Source organism: Capra hircus, unplaced genomic scaffold, assembly GCF_001704415.2.
Source record: "Capra hircus breed San Clemente unplaced genomic scaffold, ASM170441v1, whole genome shotgun sequence".
NCBI lineage: Eukaryota > Metazoa > Chordata > Mammalia > Artiodactyla > Bovidae > Capra > Capra hircus.
The window spans coordinates 164238-187342 of NW_017189752.1; the positions used below are offsets into that span (position 1 = coordinate 164238).

Sequence of the window (23105 nt, forward strand, 5' to 3'; positions counted from 1 at the left end):
GAGTAGAACTGTTCAAATTACAAATTAATTACTTAAATTATAAGCACTTCACAGGTGGAGCTAGTGGTAAAGACCCCGCCTGCCAGTGCAGGAGATTAGAGACATGGGTTCGATCCCGGGGTCGGGAAGATCTCCTGGAGGAGGGCATGACAACCCACTCCAGTATTCTTGCCTGGAGAATCCCATGGACAGAGGAGCCTGGCAGGCTACAGTCCATAGGGTCACACAGAGCCAGACATGACTGAAGCAATTTAGCACACACTCAAATTACAAATACCACTTACAAACTAGAAGTATTTGACTCCATGAATGGGTCCTGATGGGTGCTCCATGAGGGCTGGGTTGGGTAAGCAGCTTGAGGCATGGACAATGGATGACTCCTGGCCTCTCTTGATCTTTGGGAGTGCCCAAGCCTAGAGTCATCACAGCTTCATAAAGTTGGTGAGGATCTCAATACTCATTATATTAACCCCGCCCCTCATTTATGGTTCCCTGCAGTCTCCAGTCTAATAACAGTATGTGTTTTAAGTTTGACTCAAGCAACCTTGAGCAAGATAAAATTTTAGTTATACAAAGTTCACAGTCACCCATTGTGTTTTAAATCAGTGTGAGGAGACTGAAGGTGGGACAGGGGAAGGGGAAAATAAATGGTCATCTTCAGCAGTTTTTACATGTTTACTACAGTTTTATCTTCCCCAGATTTTAAAAGTCAGATGTGTCATGATTTTGAAATCCATTCCTATTTTCATTCCCACTGGTATTTGCTAATATAAATCCATAAATATTTTTACTTTATTCATCTGTTTATTGATGTTTTTATTACATTCTTTATCTTGTTTAAAATTGTTGGCTTAACTTCTACAGTGCTTTCACTTTCTGCTTTTTTATCTCTTTTTTCATGCGGCGCAACAGAAACATTCACTGTAAGTGACCTTGGACTTGCCTTTGCCTTGCTGGTCAGGCTGTGTGACATCTTTGTTCAGTGAATCAGTGTATTTAGGATGGTCAAGGCGTGGTCAGGAAGGGCATAGCTCATAGCTGTCCTTTAAAGTAGCTCAACAGTTATCTTATATTGTCGTTTCAGTGGTATTCATCTGGCTGTGAAAGTCGTGTAAGAACTTTCTTAAAAGCTTGGAGTATTTCTTTCCTCCTTTCATTTCCCCCTAGACTTTAATACTTCCATTATTTTAGTATGTCAACTGGCAGCTTTGCCCGCAGTATGATTTTCCTTACACTTTCTTACTTTTTGTCAAATGGTATTGTTGTCCTTAGGTCTCAGTGTCTGTCAGTCTGTGTTTCATGATGAAAAGTTCAGGGGCTTTAAAAATAAATGTGAAGAAGACTGTTTCTTCCTTACTTCATTGGCTGCTCCCCACTGTCCCATCGTTGCCTTGAAGCCTGAGAGCAGACAGTTGGGGTGTGTAGTGTGGGGTCTGCCATGTGCTTTTTTCTCACCCAGGGCAACAGATGACCATACTTCCTTCTTCTGTCTACTCCTGCATCCTGTTGTTCCATGAATGCAGTAAGCTTGTGAACACTGAGGATTAAGCCTTTCATTTCCTTTCTCTCTTCATCCATCTTCATCGCAATGAGAGAAATTTTGTCAGAGTCACGTTACCGGGTTGCCTGGAATTTGACTGGATTGTTGCATGGTGTTACTTCCTTAAAGATGTGTAAGGCCAAGTGATAGAACTGGGAATGGAAGTAGTGAGCAGTTGTGTTTTCTGGGGTTCCATGCAGCAACCTGAGGGCTTCCATCTGTAGTTCAGACCCTGGGGGCTTTGGTTTCTTTTTTTTTTTTTTTTTTGGCTTTGGTTTCTTCCATGGGGCAGGGATGATGAGCAGAGCTGGACTTGGGATTGGTGATCTATGATGTGTGAGTCGGTACCTCCAGCCACCGTGGGACTGAGTCAGTTTTTGCCTCTGACTGAGGCGGAGCTGGCGGCCCCTAAGATGGGTGCTGCACGCCTTTGGAAGGTCAGCTTTTGTCTGCAGTTAACATCGTGAGACCAAGCCACAGACACCCCCATCTGTTTTGCACCCCACTGAATGTGTTTGGGTTTAATTGTTCTGTGAATGAATAATTTGGTTGAAAAGAGAGTTGGTCATTGGTGGACTGAGGGAATGCACTAAGCTTGTGATCACTGAGGATTAAGCCTTTCATTTCATTTCTCTCTTCGTACATCTTCATCACAATGAGAGAAATTTTGTGAGAAATTTTGTTGAGACATTCCCTCAACTTAGGGATGCGCGGGTATCTAAAATCTCAATTTCTAGAGCTTAGATGCCTGAAGAAAAGTAGAGAGACCAGAGGGACCTGCGTGACTAACAAGAGGCATCGTGATGCCAGAGTGAGGTTCAGTTGCGGCTTCATGGTTTAAGCCTGTGTTCTAACCACATGTACCTCTCTTGAAAGTGTGGAGGCCCCTGTGTCCATTGTCACAGTCAGCAGAGGGCACTTGGTGCTGTGAGGGAAGGAGTAGAAGGACTTGATGAAATGGTTAAGGGGAGAATGTCAGTGGTTCTTGGTTAAAGTAGGTCTGAGACAAAAGTAAAGATGCTCAGTGACAAGACTGTCTAATCCCAGGAGAACCTTCTGGAAACCAGTGTGTCCCCAGGACTGCTGAGGAGGATGCTGCAGTCAGAGAGAAAAAAGGGCCACGGAGACATTGACAAAGGCCGAGTCTGGGTTGCATCTGTATATCCTCTGACTTGAAAGTCACTACGTTTTGTTAGGGATGATTTTTTTTTTTTAAATTCTGTTTTCCAATTGTAAAGCAGTGTAGTCCACATTTCTTGTATGAAGCGTGGAGGCTACCAGGCAGCATCAAAGAGGAAACACTGACCCTCCCAGCTCTCAGAGAACTCGCTGTCCTTCATGCCTGAGTGATCTGTCTCCCTGACACTCTCTCAGAGTGCCACCATGCCCAGGGCCTTCCCACCACCTTCTGTCCTGTGTGCTCATTAAGGAGGTGAAAGGAGATTTATGGTCATTTAAAGAGCTTTTAAAGAAGTAGCCGGAAGCCCGTATCTTCCAGTTTTCATTATCAGAAGGTTCTCGAGCAGAGTGTAGTTAAGCACACATCTGTGCGCATGCTGGCCTGTCTCTGCCGCTTTGTGCTTTTGTCTGTGCTGTGACCTGGCCTCCTGCACTGTCACTTCCTGAGCCTGCCATGTCTCTTGCTTACAGCAGTGACCCTTCGAGAAGACAGCACCCAGAGGCTGGAGCAGAGACCATGCCACATGTCCACCTGCCTGTCTGATTACTCGCTGGCCAGCGACAGCGGCGTGTTTGAACCTCCCAACAAAAGGTTAGAATCTGACCTTCTCCCCTCCCTGGGCTGACTTCCCAAAAGACAGCCCTGCCCATACGTGTCTGGCTTGACACTGTGTGTGTCTGTGGGGTGCAGCTCTTCTACTTTCTCTCCACCCAGGAGGGGACTCTTAGCATTCCCAGGGAACCCCTCTACTCCCGGGTGGTGTCTGGGGTCTGGCCTGGCTCCCTGTTTCTAGGACAACTGCTCTCTCTCCAGCCCTGGGCGGGGGGCAGTGAAAGGCACAAGCCCCGTAGAGCTGGAAAAGGAGAATCAGTGTGCGAGAGACACCTGTTTTTTTCTAGAAAGGATGTCTACTTGAAATGAATGTCCATGTTTCTCCATCCCTCCCACTTTCCTCAGCTCAAGGAATCACTTTGCAAGGGCAGAATGATTCTGGGCTTTATTTTGTTTGAGACCTTTGATGTCATTTATTTTGCCTTGGGTATCTGTACGCATCTCATTTATTGTGTAGCATTTTAAAGGACATGGTTTTGAACTTTGTCCTAAACATCACATGTGGTCTTCAGAGGTATGCAGTTATTTTCTCAAAAATACCACTTGGTCGGCAGGCACCCTGGGCGATGGTGTCATGGATCCTGGGGACCTGCCGTACCCGTTCATTCACTTCAGAGCATTTATTTCAGTCCTCACTTAACAAAGCCCCTCTCACTAAGAAGCACTCCTAGCAGGAGTTTCTGCTGAGCCCACAGTAACCACATCCCCTTGGAGTAATGGGTCCTTTTCTGATTGTGTTCAGGAGTGAGGATGCTGACGAGCCTGTTCGTGGAGATGCTTGCAGTAACGAGGGGCCCCAGATCCATGTTGGATTTCTGTGAGTATAGAAGACTCTTTCCCTGTGGATCGTGAAGATGATGGGTAGATTGGGGCCTGCCCACCAACTCAGAGCTCCACCCACAGGCCTGGAGGGATGAAGGGACCTGTGTAAGCAGTTCCATTGCTGTCCCCCAACACCAAGTCACAGCTGGGGACTGTCACCCTGTGGAGCCTGGGGAGCTGGGTGCTTTGCAGTGCAGAGCGTTTGAGATTATAGTTACAGTTTCTTTCTTTTCTTAAAAAAATTTTTTATTTATTTATTTGACTACAACAGGTCTTCATTGTGTATGCAGGTTCTTTAGTTGTGGCATGCAGCTTCTTGGTTGCAGCATGTGGAATCTAGTTCCCTGACCAGGGATCGAACTCCAGCCTCCTGCATTGAGAGCATGGAGTCTTAGCCACTGGACCACCAGGAAAGTCCCCTAGTTACAGTTTCTATCGAGGCGATAACTAGCAGTTCTCAGAGGAGCAAGGCAGGATATTCACATCCCAGCAGCTTTCTTTTGCTTACTCATGTCATCCTAGCTGAGTGTTTCTCAGTGTTGGCGCTCATGACCTTGGAGCTGGGTCGTTCTTGGTTGGGGGCCATCCTGTGCACTCTGGAGTGTTCAGCAGCAGCAAGATCCAGTATCCGCCCCCTCCACCTCCACTTGCTGTGACAATAAGAAATGTTCCCAGACTTCACACCAGTCTCCTGGGAGTTGGGTGAGGGCCACTGTGGTAGTTGCACTAGAAGGATTTGTCCACCTCAGGGAGTTTGCAGTCTGTGAACTCGTGTTTTATTTTCCAGGCTTGACAGGGCCAATGAGTGTCTCCTTGTAAACGTGCTCCAACTGAAGAACTTTGCTGGGCTAATGGTAAAGGAAGACTGCAAAATGTAAGCTTCCCCAGGCCCTCCTCCACACCACACCGCTGGCTAACCTGTGCTGCTTGGCCGTTTGGGCAGGGGGAAAGACTATTTTAGAACCTGAATTCAGAATAAAACACCAGGGCATGTCTGTCTGAAATATAAAAGATTGTAAGTTTTAAGAAGAGGCTGGTTTATTATTGGAAGCAGGTGGCATTCATGGAGCCAGTCTGGTTATGTGTGTGGCCATGATGAGAAAGGGCTGTGTGCCCTTCATCGGTAGCCTTTGAGCTTAAGATGTCTCTCCTGGTCACAAGGCTTGGTGGTGACACGGCCACACTCGTCTCTTGAGACCAGATGAGGTGCCTGAACTGGGAGAAGGGAATTTGAGTTGTCCCCAGCGGGAAGATGGGTGCCTGAAGGGTGGGAGGGGGAGTCCCACTTAGCCAGGTGGGTGAGCCCCCTCTGTGATGGGCGTTCAGGCCAGACGACACCCTCCCCTCCCATGAGTCATCTTCACAGACTGGCCTCGCAAAGCCCTTGGAAGCAGCCTGGTTTTGGGGTGGCTGAGGGTTTGTGGCATCCACTGGTTCTTGAGCGTCTCCTGGGTGCTGGCTTCCGTGCCGGGGGTGAACAGGGCAGGGAGCACAGCCTGGTGTGGCAGGCAGAGCTTGGAGAGGGAGCCAAGGGGCCGTGGAGAGATCCGGCCAGATTTTTTCCCACAAAGATGGTGAAAGCAGAATATTCATTTGAGTCCCTCTCAAGTCCTAACCACTGACCTGGAAATCTTCCCTTTGAGTGGGTTTGCTCCCCCTGATCTCTAGGGGCATGCAAGTTCTTTGACCTTATTCTTAGTTGACAAAAAGAATCTTCTCCAAAAGAGTAAAACTCTGCGTATGGGCAGTGAAACAAGGTGGCATATCTGCACGCTTCTGTAGTCCACGCGTGTCCCTTGCAGCTGTGTCAGTAAATGCTGCCTCCATCTGCTTTTTTCCTCCCTCTCTCGGTTGCAGACACATCCGTGTCTATCTGCCCCCGCTTGACTCCAGCACGCCAAACACTTACTGCTCGAAGGCTCTGGAATTGCAAGCCCCCCTGGTATTTAATGAAGTGTTCAGAATCCCTGTGCATTCAAGCATGGTGACGTTGAAGTCTCTTCAGTTATACGTGTGCTCCGTGAACCCGCAACTGCAGGAGGAACTGCTGGTACGGCCCCTCCCTGCCCCCGCCCCCTCCCTCCCCGCCTGCCTAAGTCCCCAATGGGACGCTGATGAATTGTGCTGCTGTCAAAGGAACTCTGTCGCAGGGAGGAGACAAAGGGGTGATAAAACCCCTTATCTTGTCAAGTGTTTTGTACTTGTATATTATCTCAACGAATACTTGTAAAACATCTGCGTAACCACTTCTGCAGTATCCCCATCTTCAGTCACAGGAACTAATAAATAGGTCTGATAAACTTGGCAGACAGAACTATAGGATGGTCAGTTACATTTGAATTTCAAATGAACTATGGATCCCTTTTAGTATAAGTATGTCCCATGAAATATTTGAGACAGAATTGATTTTTTTTTTTAATCTGCTGTTTATTTGAAATGACAGTTCACCCAGATGCACACTGTTTTATCTGGTATCCTTGGAACTGGGTGAGTCAACTATCCATCTTTACCTAGGCAGCCAGGGTGGGGCTTGGAAACCAGGCTGCTTTCTTCCCAAGGTTGGAATTTTCCCCCTTAGTCCCACTCCATCAGTGTCAGAATTAGAGAAGAATTTCACCAACCTTTTTTCAAAAATTCCTGTGAGAATCACCAGCTCTTCTAAATGACCCACCACTTCATGTTGTCCGTTTTCGGCCCTACTTCCCCTCCTAGCACTTTCTGATCAAGCTGAACCTGCAAGCAAGGAGCTGCCCCCATTAGATCTTTTGTGATGACTTTCATTTCACTGCAGCCTTTTTAGGCTTCCCTGGTGGCGCTAATGGTAAAGAATCTGCCTGCTAATGCAGGAGACTTAAAGAAACATGACTTCGATACCTGGGTCAGAAAGATCCCTTGGAGAAGGAAATGACAACCCACTCCAGTATTCTTGCCTGAAAACTCCCATGGACAGAGGAACCTGGAGGGCTACAGTCCATAGGGTCACAAAGGGTCGGACACAACTGAAGTGACAAAGCATGCATGCATGCAGCCTTTGAATAGCAGTGAAAGATTGTGTGGCCTTTGTGGTTAACATTAAAGGGTGACTTTGTTTGGTGCTCGTTGGTTGTTAAGATGTGGTCATTCAGGACCTGTTGTGCTTTTTTTTTTCCTTAAACACCTTGCAGGGCATTGCTCAGATTAACCTGACCGATTATGATTCGAGCGAGATGCAGCTGCGATGGTACTCAGTCCAGGTGTTCACTGGCCCAGAGCTGCCCCGGCGGGAGGAGGAGCGGCCAGGAGACTGTGCCACCCAGGACCTGACACTGGCTGCTTGCAGGAAGACAGTAGGTGGCCCAGCTTTGAGACAGGCTCTTCCTGGGGACATTGTTTCTAAGAAACAGCTGTGTAAACATGGACTTCCCTGGTGGCTCAGACAGTAAAGAATCTGCCAGCAATGCAGGAGACCTGAGTTCAGTCCCTGCGTCAGGAAGCTCCCCTAGAGGAGAGCATGCCAGCCCACTCCAGTATTCTTGCCTGGAGAATCCCGCAGACACAGGAGCCTGGCGGGCTCTCCAGTCCATGAAGTCACAAAGAGTTGTACATGACTGAGGGACTAGCACTTTAATAACAGAGTTTGTGGTGATAGGAATAGAAGTGGTTTTAGAACACAGTGGCTATGAAGAAGTAGGGTTTCAAGAGAAGTAGTTAAAATGGACTATAGTGATGCTTGGGCTTCCCCGATGGTTTGGCGGTAAAGCATTCTTCTGCAATGCAAGAAATGTGGATTCAGTCTCTGGGTTGGGAAGATCCCCTGGAGAAGGAAATGGCAACCCACTCTAGTACTCTTGCCTGGAGAATCCCATGGACAGAGAAGCCTGACGGGCTATAGTCCATGGGGTCACAAAGAGTCGGACACAACTCAAGTGACTTAGCATACACACGTTTGTTTCAGAGAAGACCCTGCTGACTCACCCATTGAGCAGCTCCGCACATAGTGATGCATGTGGCTGTTCAGGATAATGTTTTTTTTAATGCAGTGTGTTCTTGATCATAAGTGATGCGTCGGTTGCTTTAAAATTTGAATCTTCAGAGCTCCCTAAAAAGGCCAAGTTAACTGACTTTGTGTCAACCAGGGCTGAGCTGCTTCCTACTGGAGGGCAGCCGGGGATGGCCACTGGATGGCTGCCAGCCGGCCAGGGCAGGAGGGTGCTCCCCCAGGCTTTCCTTTTTGCCACCACACACTGCTGGCCTTAGTTGCTTCTCAGTGTCATCCCTTTGGTCCTGCAGGATGCAGTGACGGTGCTGCTGGCGAGAACCACAGCACAGCTGCAGGCAGTAGAGAGAGAGCTGGCCGAGGAGCGTGTGAAGCTGGAGTACACGGAGGAGGAGATCCTGGAGATGGAGCGCAAGGAGGAGCAGGCCGAGGCCGTGTCTGAGAGGTGAGTGTGGCCGGCAGCCCCTGAGAAAGACGCAGCTCACCTTCCTGGAGTAAAGCAGCTACAGTGTTAGTTTCTGTAGAATGTGCTGGGCGACTCTTGGATACCTTTGTGCAGAAGTCGGAATTCTCATGAGGGGGTCATATGGTTGTCTTCATGAAGGCCATACTTTGACTCCAGCTGTAGGCACAGGCTTTTCACCTTTCCTCCTATTCCTAAATTTTCTTAAAGTTGGGGGACTGTTGAGGGTTCCCTCTGCCAAGATTGGATATGATAGATCTTTAAAATTCTGTTTTTTTTTTCTTTATTAACTGCTTTATTGGTATACAATCTCCCTACCAGGGTTTCCCTGGTGACTCAGACAGTAAAGAATCTGCCAGCAATGCAAGGGACCCAGGTTCATTCCCTAGGTCAGGAAGATTCCCTGGAGAAGAGAATGGCTACCCATTCCAGTATTCTTGCTTGAAGAATCCTCATGGACAGAGGAGCCTGGTGGGCTACAGTCCATAGGGTCTCTAAAGAGTCAGACATGACTATGTGACTTTGACTTTCACATTTCAATCTCCCTACCATACAGTCACCCCTTTAAGTACACACAGTTTGGTGGATTTTAATACAGGCACACAATTATGCCCCCAAAGCCACAGGCAAGTTTAGAGCATTTTCATCCTGCCAAAAGGAAACCCCATTCCCATTAACAGTCCTCTCAGCCCCTGGCCACTGCCCATCTCCATGCCGTCTCCAAGGATTTGCTTGTTCTGGGCATTTCATGTAAATAGAATCATGCGATGCCCCTTTATGTCTTACCCAGAGCTGCCTGTGGGCAAATGCTCGACTAGGGCAGATGTGTCTGCAGTAGAGGAATCACTCAGAGGAGTGGCACCATCAGTGTATTGCTTTCTGGCAAATCCTTTCCAGGGGCACTTTCTTATTGCTTTACTTCCACATTTTTCCATAAAGAGCATCATGTTTCCAAAGCTTGCTACTTTTTCCTAATAGCTTTCTCAGGGTTTATTTTCAAAAGGAGTTTATTTTTGGGAGGGAAAGTGCATGGGAGAGGGGTGGGCTCAGGGATGGGCAGGAAGATGAGAGGACTCAGAGAGGTGGTCTCAGGGTCCTGGCATCTTCAGCGACTGCAATTGGGCGAGACAGATAGACAGACCCTCTAGATGAAAGGCCTCATAGCACTCACTCTCTTCCCTAGAGAACCTAAATGCCTTTCACTTTATGAGAAAAGTGCCCATCTTCAGTCATCAGAAGCAAATATTGAGCGTCTCTGCTACAGTGCTCTAAGTACGGCAGTGAACTCAGTCCTTGATGAACGTTTTGGGGGCTTTTGCTATGTCCACCTGCAGGAGTTGGCAGGCAGACTCGGTAGACAGTGGCTGTAGCAGCTGTGCCCAGACCAGCCCCCCGCACCCAGAGCCCTGCTGTGTTGGTGTTGACTCTATCCATGGACACACGTTTGCTGGCCAGGCAGATCCTTACAGCCCCGAGAAACTTCAGCCCCCAGCTCTTAAGGTAAGTAGAAAAGGTCAAGGGGTATGATGGACCCCCTAATATTTTGCCTGACAGTACCAGGCACTGCCCTGGAGTGGGGAGTGTGTACCCCACATGAGGGAAGCCAAGCAAATGCCCTTGCATCTGTAAACAACAAGTACGATGGAAACATTTGTCTTCTTTAAACTAAAAAGGTTGGATTTTTACTCATTCATGAGCCGTCTGATGATGATCCATTCCCATCTTCAGGGTCACGTGTGGCTTGGGATATTTCATGGGTCCCTAAGGTTTTGGACACTTGTAGTTATTTTCCATTTGTGACATTAAGAACAGTGCCTCAGGAGGAGATGCCAAGTCAGGGGAGTGGCTTGCTTAGTGTCTCTTCCTCCCACAACTTTTCATTGTGAAGCATTTTGAATCTATAGAGAAGTTGCTAGAATAGTACAATAGATACTTCTAACCCCTTCACCTGGATTCCTCAGTCACTAGTTCTTCAACCACATTTGCGTTCTCTGTCAGCCTGTGCTCCTGATAGCTGCTAGGCATTGCAGATGCAGCAGCAAAGAAACAAATGGCAAGTCCTGCCCTGTAAGCAACAGGCAGGGTAAATCAGTACAACTCAGCAGCAGTGGAGGTAGTCAAAAGGGCTACTGAAGGATGAAACGATAGGGAAGCAGGGCTTGCATTTTTAGAAAGATTTCTCATTTTAGAAAGGGGTACATTTAGAAGTGTAAATTGGTATCTACAAAGATCAGGACTCTAAAATGGTGCAGCCACTATAGAAAACAGTGTAGAGGTTCCTCAGAAAATTAAAGATAGAATTATCATCTGATCCAGCAATTCCACTTCTGGATATACATCCTAAAGAGTTGAAAGAAAGTCTCCAAGAGATACACGTACATCCACATTCATAGTAGTATTATTCACAGTAGCCAGGAGGTGGAAGCAACCTACATGTCCATCCGGAGATGAATGGATAAGGAAAATGTGACCTATGTGTACAATGGAATATTACCTTTAAAAAGGAAGGTAGTCATGTCACATGCTACCACATGAATGCAACTCGAAGACATTGTGCTGAGTGAAATGAGCCAGTCACAAAAGAATGAGTCCTGTATGATTGTACTTATATGAGATTCCTAAATTTAGTAATTAAATTCACAGAGACACGAAGTAGAATGGTGGTTACCATGGGCTAGAGATGGGGAAATAGTTGTTTAATGGTGGCAGAGTTCAGTCTGGGAAGATGAAAAAGTTCTGGAGGTCTCTTTCACAACAATATAAATACATTTAATACTACTGAGCTGTGCACTAAAAATGTAAATTTTATGCTTTTTACAAACCATGAGAAAGAAGAATAGAGCTGGAGGTACCATGTTCTCTGATTTCAAACTATACTACAAAGCTATAGAAAGCAAAACAGTATGGTACTGGCACAAAAAAATACACATAGATGAATGGAACAGATTAGAAAGCCCAGAAATAAACCCACGCTTATATGGTTAACTAATCTATGAGGAAGGAAGCAAGAAGATACACTGGAGAAAAGACAGCCTCTTCAGTAAATGGTGTTGGGGAAAATGGACTACTTTCTCATTCCATTTTTAAATGGATTAAAGACTTAAATGTAAGGTCTGAAACTATAAAATTCCTAGAGGAAAACATAGGTAGTATGCTCTTGGACTTTAATCTTAGCAATGCATTATATTTTAGGATTTCTCTCCTCAGGCAAAATAAATAAAAAAAAACAATAAACAAATGAGACTTTATCAAACTAAAAACTTTTGCCAAGTGAAGGAGCCTATCAGGAAAACAGACAGCCTACTAAATGGGAGAAGATAGTTGCAAACATTATAGCTGACAAGGGGTTAATATCCAAAATACACAAAGAACTCAAGACAACATCAAAAACACAACAAACCTGATTAAAACCTGGGCAGAGGACTTGAATTGACATTTTTCCAGGGAAGACATTCAAATGGCCAACAGACATATGAAAAGATGCCCAACATCACTAATCATTAGGAAAATGTAAATCAGAACCACAATGAGATATCACCATGTACCTGTCAGAAGGACTGTCATCTAAAAGACAGCAGATAAACGTTGGAGAGGATGTAGAAAAAGGAACCGTTGTGCATTGTTGGTGGGAATATAAAGTTGATGCGAACACTGTGGAAAACAGTATGGAGATTCTTCAAAAAATTAAAAATAGAACTACCATAGACCTAGCCATTTTACTTCTGGATATTTTGCTGAAGAAAACAAAAATGCTAATAGAAAAGATACATGCACTCATATGTTTATTGCAGGATGATTTATAATAACCAAGATACAGAAACAACCTAAATGTCCATCAATAAATGGATAAAGAAAATGTGGTGTGTGTGTGAAATTAAATACTAGCCGTAAAGAAGAAGGGAATCTTGTCATTTGCAATAGCACAGATGGACCTAGAGATTATCATGCTAAATGGAGCAGTCAGAGAGACACAGACATATACTGCATGATTTCACTTGTTCAGTCACTAAGTCGTGTCCCACTCTTTGCAACCCCATGGACTGCAGCACAGCAGGCTTCCCTGTCCATCACCAACTCCCGGAGCTTGCTCAAACTCATGTCCATCACGTCAGTGATGCCATCCAACCACCTCATCCTCTGTCGTCCCCTTCTCCTCCTGCCTCAGTCTTTCCCAGCATCAAGTTCTTTTCCAGTGAATCACCTCTTCACATCAGGTAGCCAAAGTATTGGAGCTTCAGCTTCAGCATCAGTCCTTCCAATGAATATTCAGGGTTGATTTTCTTTAGAACTGACTGGTTGCATCTCCTTGGAGTCCAAGGGACTCTCAAGAGTCTTCTCCAGCACCACAGTTTGAAGGCATCAGTTCTTCAGGACTCAGCCTTCTTTATGGTCCAGCTCTCACTTGTGTACATGACTGCTAGAAAACCATAGCTTTGACTATATGGACCTTTGTCGGCAAAGTGATGTCTCTGCTTTTCAATACATTGTCTAGGTTTGTTGTAGCTTTTCTTCCAAGGAGCAAGTGTCTTTTAATTTCATGTCTGCAGTCACCATCCGCAGTGATTTTGGAGCCCAAGAATATAAAATATGTCACTGCTTCCACTTTTTCCCCTTCTATGGGCCACTTATATGTGGCATCTAAAAAAACCGAACAAATGAACAACCATAACAAAACAGCAACAGATTCATAGATACAGAGCATAAACTGGTGGTTGCCAGGGTGGAGGATGAGGGGGAGGTGCAGGGATGAGGGAAATAAGGGAGATTATAAAATAAGGAAATCATATGGTCAGTAATACTGTATCAACTGTAACTTGGCAGATGGTAACTAGACTTATCATGGCGATAATTTTGTAATGTGTAAAAATATGGAATCACTATCTTGAGCACCTGAAGCTAATACAACAATGTAAGCCAGTTATACTTGAGTAAAAATGAATGAATGAATGAATGAATGGCATCATACAATATATGGCATCTTGTGACTGGCTTCCTTCACTCAGCCTGATGTATTCAAGGCCCAGCACACTGTCATCGCCTGTCAGCACTTCCCTCCTTCTCATCCCTTGTGTGAGTACAGAGCATTTTGTTTATCTACTCATCCATCCATGGAGGTTTAGACTCCTTCCACCTTTCAGCTGTTTGACTAAGGCTGCTGTGAATCCATTTGTGCGCAAGTATTTGAACACCTGTTTTCATGTCTTTAGGGTATACACCTAGGAGTGGAATCACAGGGTCCTACTTCAATTTTATCAGGATGTCTCTGGCACTGGGTTGAGAAGTATTTGAACGGAAGAGGGAGGTGTGGAATCAGGGAGCCAGGTGAGAAGCCTCCTGCACTGAGCAGGCAGAACATGATGGTGACCCAGATGGAGAGTCAATGACAAGAGGTCACAACATGCTTAATCTTGAACACAGAGCCAACAGGACTTGATCTTGGACCAGATACAGGGTGTATGAAAGAGAGCTGAGTCCAGAATGACATGAAAACTTTTTTGCTTGAACAGACTAGTTAGGTTGAGATGCTTGGCCAAGGGAATATCAGAAAATCTGGACGTATTAAGTGTCAAATGCCACCTAGAAGTCCATGTGGAGGACGGAAGAGTGGGTCACATGGAGTTGATTGCTTATGTCCTAGCAAGAGTCATGGTAATAAATTGTGTCTAGGTTGATAAGGAGACCAACACAGAAGATCTTTTCCCCGAAGAGGTAGCGAGTCTTCGGAAGGAGAGGCCCAGCCGCAGGGCCCGCGGCTCACCCTTCGTTCGGAGCAGCACCATTGTCCGTTCTCAGACTTTCTCGCCTGGAGCACGAAGCCAGTACGTTTGCAGAGTAAGTTGGGATTCCTTGCCACTTGTCTAGAAGTTTTCTTTATGTCCCCTTTATTATTATTATTTTTTTACTTATTTATGCTAAAAGACATCTATGTTCTCACAAATGATACCACTAAAGGCACACCATGCATGGGTGGGTAGGAAATTGATGTTGGTCTCATCTCCTCACTTTGCCCCAAGCAAATCTAACTATGTGTGGAAAATAAGGCCATGAAGGCAAGGACTTTGCTTTCATGCAGATATACATTGATCCCAAAACAAGAACCTGCAGCCAAATAAAATACAGGCTGTCTTGGCTCCCATGAAGCCGGCATTATTTATTTTTCTTTTTAAAAGCGGGCCTTTTCCCTTGGTGAGCAGAGTGGGCGTTAGTGGTGTGCACTTGTCCTCCTGCCAGGAACGGGGCTCTTTCCTGGAACGCCGTTCTCTCCAGCTTTTGCCAAAGCTAGAAACACAGCAGACAAGAACGATTGATAAAAAAGTGAAAAATGCTGAGGGCAGCGCAGGCTTTCATGAGCGTCCCACTGTATCAAGTGGCAGTTGGCACTGATAAGATGGAAATTGTGTTGCTGGATCAGCCTGGAAACCTGACCTGGTTTGGCTGATGGACGCAAGGGAGGAATGGGGATGAGGGTTGGTCCGCTTATTCGCTCTGCCTTTGTTTTGCTTGAAACTCTTGTGTAGGTTTTCTTTTAAGTGATACCCAGAGTCATGGTAAAAACTCTAAAAGCCTTAAGGGTGAGTACCTGCAGGAGAAACAGAGTAGTCCAATTCAGAGTACACAGAGGATGCATGTGAATTCTTAAGGAAGTGTTTCTGAACCTTCGTCTTTTCGATGCAGCTTTATCGTAGTGACAGTGACAGTTCCACACTGCCTCGGAAGTCCCCCTTTGTGCGAAACACTCTGGAAAGACGGACCCTTCGCTATAAGCAGGTATGTGCCCACGTAGACTAATGTGTAGTCTATATGTACCCTGGGAGCTATTTCTGCAAGCCTGACAAGGTAATATTTTAACTATATTATTCAAAAGGTAATATATTTATTTCCTTCTTTACTTAGATGTAATTTCTTAAAACTGTATATAAAGCCAACGTTACCAATATTTATGTTTCCCAAGATAATGTCATAATCAAAGATAATACATGATCTTTACATTTTAAAATATAGTAAATTAATAAACAATCAGCCATCCTATATCAGATTTTTTTTTCTTTTTTGAAAAGCAAGTATATACAGTTAAGAAAATTTGAGGCTTCCAACGTGGAGCATTCTTCTACATAAGACTGTTTCTTTCATGTCCTTTATATAACCAAGTTTTTTTCCCTACATCACACCAGTGTACAAAGTTTTGCTACTTTTAGTTTGTAAATTAGTGGTTCCTTTACTTTCCTGGGGAAGGATTCTTTTAAAGAAAAATAAATTCCCAGATCTCCTTGTGGTGGTTTTGTTTAGAGTAGCTGCTGGCTGAGAATGATAAGAAAACACATAATTCAGCTACAAACATATTTGTCAACAGCAATGCTGTTGGCATTTTGGCCTAGATCATTCTTTGTCATGGGGCGTCCTGTGCACTGTGGGAAGCTGAGCTCCATCTCTGGCCTTGCCAGTAGCATGCGCCACGCCACCCCCCCATTTGTGACAAACAAGAATATCCCCAGATGTTGCCAAGTGTCCCCTGAGTGGCTAAGTCACTCCTGGTTAAGAACTCTGTTATGAATTCAGCAGTGCTTTTATATAAATTTGTATTTATCAAGTCATTTATATTTGCATTTAACTTCTGCATATGTGCAAAATAGTGTTATGAGTATGTAAAACACATACGGTGATTCAGTCCTCTAAAGAACGTTGATATGCTCATGGATTTGTGATTTTGTTGCACTAACTGCCTTCCCCAGGGTTGTTTGCCATGCAGTGGGAAGTACTGCTTTCAACTCCTTGTACAAAATTCTTTTCTCAGAACTTAAAAACAGCAGACTTGCTTATTACTTCAGGCTTATACAGGGAAGAACATTTTTTGTTGTTTGGCCACATCACGTGGCTTGCAGTCTTAGGTTCTCCAGCAGGAATTGAACCTGGGGTGAGGGGTGCCCTAACCACTGGACCATCTGGGAATTCCCTGGGAAGGAACTTTTTTTGACATTGTGTGTGTGTTTAAACAGAAAGCCCTCACATGGTTTATTTCATGCTTTTTTTCTCCCTTACACAGTAGATCTTTAAGATTTTGCCATTTTGGTATAGGTTTCATCTTTTTCAATGGCTGCGTTCTCTGCTGCCCTCATAATGTATTTGATCACTTTTCTCTTGTTAAGTGAAAGTGTTAGTCACTTAGTGGTCATCACCTCTTTGCAACCTCATGGACTGTAGCCCGCCAGGGTCTTCTCCATGGAATTTCCCAGGCAAGAATACTGGAGTGGGTAGCCATTCCCTTCTCCAGGGGATATTCCCGACCAAGGGATCAAACCAGAGTCTCCCCTTTTGCAGGCAGATTCTTTACCATCTGAGCCACCAGGAAAGCCCTTTCTCTTGTTAGCTATTTAGAATTTTTTCCTCTCATAAACCTTTTTGCACAACATTGCCTGTGCCTTTCAAATGCAAGTCAAAATCAAATGTCAGAACCAAAGAAAGCTCATGTCAAGTTAACTTTCGCTTATATTGTCAAACGGAGAAGACAGTGGCACCCCACTCCAGTACTCTTGCCTGGAAAATCCCATGGACGGTGGAACCTGGTGGGCTGCAGTCCATGGGGTCGCACAGAGTCGGACACGAGTGAGCGACTTCACTTTCACTTTTCACTTTCATGCATTGGAGAAGGAAATGGCAACCCACTCCAGTGTTCTTGCTTGGAGAATACCAAGGAGGAGGGAGCCTGGTAGGCTGCCGTCTATGGGGTCACACAGAGTCAGACACGACTGAAGTGACTTAGTATATTGTCAAATAGCATTTCAGAAAGATGACTCCCGTCTGCCCCATGTGAGAGGGTATATTTCTGTGCACTTGGGCCAAAGCCTAAGATGGTCCTTCCAGCGGACAGTTGGCTGTCACTGGCTTGTTCTTGGACATGGGTTTGAACCCCGGTCACCCACATGGATGGATGGTGTGTTGAGAAATACCCCTCCAGTGGCCCCTTCCCTGGAGTAGGGGACGGGAGATGGGGACAGGCCAGGGGAAGAAGCTGCTGGCAGGGCGCGGGGGGTGGGGGGTGGGGGTGAGGTGGGGTGCTCACTGCCCTGGACTGCAGCCCTGCAGGTCCTCCCTGGCGGCGCTGGCGGCGCGCACATCCCTAGACCTGGAGCTGGACCTCCAGGCGTCGCGGACGCGGCAGCGGCAGCTGAACGAGGAGCTGTGCGCCCTGCGCGAGTTGCGCCAGCGCCTGGAGGATGCCCAGCTCCGCGGCCACACCGACCCACCAGCCTGGCTGCTGCGAGACGAGCGCTTCCGGAGCCTGCTGCGGGAGGCCGAGCGGCAGGTGAGCGAGCGCCCTCGGCGGGGCGAAGGGGGCGGGCCGGTGGGCGGGCCTTTCTCCCCCTCCCGGTGCCCCTCCCGCACCGGAGCTGTTGGGGCTTCCGGCGTTCTTCCCGTTGACCCCGCGTTGCTGGTTGCTGTTCCAGACGAGACAAACCAAACTTGACTTCCATCAAGAACAGGCAGCCGAGAAGATGCTGAAGAAGGCCTCTAAGGGGGTGTGCCAGCTGCGTGGGCAGAACCTCAAAGAGCCCATCCAAGTGCAGACTTTCAGGTGAGGAGAAGCCCGGGCCTCACTTTCCCGCAGGCTTTTTACTATCAGCCCTTTGTCGTTTTAAAAAGTCAAGTTAAGTATTGAAAAAGACCCGCAGGAGGTCGAGAACAAAGCAGAAATCTTCACTGCTGTTAGCATTGTGCTGTTCTCTTCTGATCTTTTTTACCCCAAGCACTGTTTTTTTCAGCTGCTTGTAATCATACTGTGCATTGGAGTTTGCATTTAGCTCTTTTTTAAAGTAAAATATCCCCTATTGCTGCATCATCTGTTACCTTTTTCGGTAGTAATCTCTCATCTAATAGATATAATTTACTTCTAACCAATTTATCCTCTGCTTCTTTCCAGATGTTTGCTTTTGTAAACAACACAGTGATTCACATTTAGATACATATACATATCACCTTTGCCTTTTTAGTTTTTGATTGAATCATAATAGACATTTAGGGAAGCCTGTATATCCTACATATGAAATGTATCAGTGAATTGTCATAAACACTACACAGCAATAATCAAATGTTAACTAGCATTTCCAGATTTCCCACACCAGAATAACCACTATCTTGAATTTGAATAGCATAGACTAGCGTTCCCTGTGTTTATTTTTTTAATGTGAGGAAAATTACCTAGTTATATCCATTTTCTTTTGTGTTTGGCTTTTTACAAAACCGAGGTGAAATTCACATAACATAAAATTAACCGCTTTAAATTTAAGTGGACAGTTCCATGCCATTTAGTAGTCACAATCTGTCCAGTTTGAAAGCATTTCCATCACCCTGGAAGGAAACCCCTGACCCATTAAGCAGTCATTCCCCATCCCAGCCTCCCATCAGCTCCTGGCCGCCACCATTTTCCTTTCTACCTCTGTGGGTTTGCCTGTTCTGGACCTTTCATGTAAGAGTAGTCGATTATGATTTAGAACTTGTATAGTTTTTTCATTTATTCATAAAGAAAAAATATACTGAGCATCTCCATATACCAGGCACCATTCTAGTTACTGAAGAAAAACCCTTGCCCTCATGGGGCTTTGTAACCTCTATTAAAATTGGGAGGGGGGAGTGCAAAAAGATTTAGAAAATCTATATACAAACAGATGTGCTCCTGGGAATTGAAATTCAATGCATTCTCTCAGTAAGAAAAGCTCTCATTGATAGCAGATGCTCTTGCCAGATTTTGTTGGATTTCCATCAACCCCTAACCTGTTATTCTTTCCAATCCCAGGGAGAAGATAGCATTTTTTACAAGACCAAGGATTAACGTACCTCCTCTGCCTGCCGATGATGTTTGATGTAGTGCTTTGTACACATGAAGTATTTATCTGCCTGTTTTATTTTAATGAAGTTCTTAGGCTAGCTAAATTTGTCTTTAAAATATTTGTGCAAAGCTATTAATATACACATTTTGTAAAAAAAAAACCAAAACACATATATCTATACATACATATTTTATAATAGTGACGGCAACAGGGCTTGGTTTTTCCTTGTTGTGAAATTGACATCTCTGAAGACAGGTTATTTTATAAGAGATCAATTATCATGTTAAGAGTGTACAGTTTTTAACGCTGTTTTATTTGACTTAAAGGCTGGAAGACAGAAACGAAGTGAGTTCAGGCAAATTCACTGTATTGTAATTTATTTATAGTACTTTTTTTTCCTTGAAGGAAAATACTGACTTTAAGATGTATTTTAAGACTGAAATTTTGTTCTTCAGTATTTGTCATGCGGTAGAATGGAACTTTGGGGCCGGTTTTGTGTCTGACACCCGAAATGCAAACACTATATGCTGAATTCTCCTCCTCCATGCATTTGTCATGTATATCATACACTTTGGCACCCTTTGTGTTCCCTTAAGATGCCACCGCAGGGGCTCAGTCAGGTGCCACCGCAGGGGCTCAATCAGAAGTCAGTGCCTGGTGCCCTGCGGGCACCTGGTGTCCCTGTGGCCCCAGGTCTGAAGGCGGTTCTAGAGCCCCTGGCGGCAGCCACACAGCCCGCCCTCCCCCGGCCTCTGCCTTTCTAGTCCGCCCTATCCAGTTGAGACCGAGACCCAACAAAGAGGGCAGTGGTGGAGCTTCTGCTCTGCTTGCAGGAAAGTGAAAAGAGAAGGAAGGTGCATTTTCAGCGAGTCAGTGGATCCGCTGATGGATGGAGCCGTCACAGCACGGACACGAGAACCTTCCAAGGCGCTTTTTTGAGGAGGCAGGCTTCTGTGGGAGCCATATCTAGCCAGCAAGTGGCTCACAGGAGAGCATTTGCTTTCAATCAGATGGCCTCCGCCCCATACTGGAGTCGTCCTGATATTTCTTAAGAAATCTTAGAATTAGCTGACGAGGAAAAAAATTCTTTACGTAATACAACTATACCATCCTCATAAAATGCCAAATGGTATAGTTTGTCTACTACGTATTTATTATCTATGGAATGCACTCTCCTTCATGAGGCCTCGGAGAAGTAAACGAGGTGAATCACACAAAATGTAAGAGAAAACGCCCTCGTCCCCACACCGCCGTCTTTCTGCCCTTCCCTTGAAAGTGTCCCCCCTCCCCCCTTAATCAGCAGCATCTCTCTTCTCATTAGTCTGTAACCACTCCCTTGTATAATCTGCCTTTATTTTCACATTTATTAAAAATGAATTTTGTAAATGCATTTCATTGACCTATCACGGACAGTGAAGTTGTCAGTGGTGGTAAAGCTGAAAACTTTGTGCTTTTTCATACTTGCCACTTATTGCTAAGAATCTCTGCCTCTAGTCTCGATTTTTTTTCCTTTTTTCCTTTGCTCATTTCCCTGTATACATACCCACAACAGAGGTAGAGACACATAAAACATCAGTGCCTGCCAAAAATGCCAGGAGACAGCGTTAGTGAATGGGTCAGGATGGTGGCAGGCCCTCCCTGTCCCCAGCTGTTGAGACTGACGAATTGGCTGGTGCTGGACTCTGGGGTGTATGGAAAGCAAATCATGTACATTTCAGGTGCATGGCTCCCCAGAAGTGGGGCAGTCCCAGCCACCTTGCCTAGGCGCTCTGTAGCCACATTGCCACTTGAAGCGCTCAGTGGGTTGAAGGGTTGAAGCAGCTTTTACTTTCAAGCTCTACAAAGTGGCAATGTAGGGAAACCCACTGTGCCTGTACAAAAAGCCTGCAAGGATTTGCAGATAAATGTCACTGCCCAGTCAAGACTGATGATTTTTGTTTGGCGTGCTTCCCCACCCCAGAGTTTAATGAAAACAAAAAGAAATCCCTGCTTTGCCTCAGTAGAAACAGATATAGTCTGTGCTTTGACATCAGTTCCGGGAGCGCTGCTTGCACCTTTCTGTGTGTCCCTCCCTCTCTCCTGAGTCTGTCTGCTTTTGCACCTGAATGGGACCATCCTAAGAAAGCAAAGAAAAGCCAGGCAGATGAAGGAGGGGAGGTGATGGGTTTCCTGCTGCTTGGCAGTCTGTGGACAGAAGGGGCAGGTGGACAGCGATAGAGGCCAGCTGAGGAGGCAGGAGGACACAATGTCCCCTAATTGGCTTCTCTTTCCTGACTTGATTTTGCAGCTTCTGACTAGTTAAAACTACCACCCCCTGGAAAATATCCCACATGTCTAAAAAGTGAAGTCCTATCGTCTTAAGGGGTATTTTCTTATGTTTAAGTTTGTCCATAATTGTGCCTTGTGGTAAGAAACCTCTGCCTTGTTTTATCAGCAGTTTAGTCCAGGAACAATCCAAAGTCTGCCACCAGGGTCCTTTAGGAACACTACAGCAAATAAAAGGGAATTTGGTCTTCCATTCATCTGGTAACTTAACTGTCACCACCGAAATATGTAACCTTCTGTTGTGGGAATAAGTTATAATCAGTATTCATCTCTATTTTTGTCTCTGTTCTAATTGTGTCATTTGTATCTTTTGAAAGTATTTCTTCTATAAAATTAAACTAACCTGCCTTAAAAACAGAATGGAAATTGTGTGATTTTTTAAAAATGTAATTATAGACTTAAATATATAAAAATGTATGTAAGAGATGAGATGGTTGGATGGCATCACTGATTCAATGAACATGAACTTAGGTGAACTCCAGAAGATGGTGATGGACAGGGAGGCCTGGCTGCAGTCCATGGGTCGCAGAGTCAGACGTGACTTTGTGACTGAAAACAGCTTTTTCAACATAAAAATAGAGGTATGAAAATAGAATAATACAGTGAACACACATAAAGCCCTCTCCCCCCACCCCTTCAACATAAATCATTCTTGGCCCATCTTGTTTGGTCTACACCGAACTTTCCGCTGTCCTTGGTTCCATCTTCTGAAGCAAATCCCATCTACCTTCTTGGTTCAGCTGGAAACATTTCAGTATGTATGGCTAAGAAAGAAAGGCGTGGACAGTAGCCTTATCACATCATAACGTTTAATAACTCCTCAATGGCATTTGTCATCTATGGTTCACCTTTTCACTTGTCTCAAGGTCATTCATTTTTTAATTGAGCAGAATCCAAATATCTGTTTTGGGGATTTTTTTTAAAAGCCCATGTGCTTTTTTTGGTGTGTGTAGGGGGGTGAACTTTCTCTGGATAGAATTCACATACCATACAATTCACCTGTTTAAAGCATGTAATATGTAATTCATCAGTTTTTAGTATATTAAGAGTTGTTTATTCATAGCACAAAAGCTACAATCAATTGTAGAACTTTTTCCTCACCCTAGAAAGAAACCTTGTGCCCATTAACTGTCATCCCTATTTCTCCTCCCCCACTCCCTGACAACCACTGATCTTTCTCTGTGGATTTGCCTATTTTGGATGTTTCCTAGTAATGGAATCACTTGGTATGTGGCCTTTGTGTTGGCTTTGTTTTCTCAGCATCATGTTTTCCAGAGTCATCTACGTTGTAGCCTGTGTTAAGGACTTCATTCCTTTTTATTGCTGAGTAATATTCCTTTGTGTAGATAGACCACATTGTGTTT

The 23105-nt window shown here is 45.1% G+C and overlaps 1 protein-coding gene across 2 annotated transcripts in view; it reads left to right on the top strand.

The window, feature by feature from the left end:
- Positions 1-22098, top strand: part of WWC3 (WWC family member 3) — a 107788-nt gene extending 85690 nt beyond the window's left edge. For both annotated transcript variants that reach the window (XM_018044719.1, XM_018044720.1), the window contains exons 12-23: positions 3191-3311; positions 4075-4149; positions 4942-5028; positions 6012-6204; positions 7319-7480; positions 8424-8575; positions 9928-10093; positions 14261-14425; positions 15269-15361; positions 17667-17894; positions 18037-18164; positions 19383-22098. In XM_018044719.1, coding sequence (XP_017900208.1) covers positions 3191-3311; positions 4075-4149; positions 4942-5028; positions 6012-6204; positions 7319-7480; positions 8424-8575; positions 9928-10093; positions 14261-14425; positions 15269-15361; positions 17667-17894; positions 18037-18164; positions 19383-19449 — 1637 coding nt within the window. In that variant the 3' untranslated portion in view covers positions 19450-22098. The remainder of the gene's footprint in view (positions 1-3190; positions 3312-4074; positions 4150-4941; positions 5029-6011; positions 6205-7318; positions 7481-8423; positions 8576-9927; positions 10094-14260; positions 14426-15268; positions 15362-17666; positions 17895-18036; positions 18165-19382) is intronic.
- The last annotated feature ends 1007 nt before the right edge of the window (positions 22099-23105 follow it).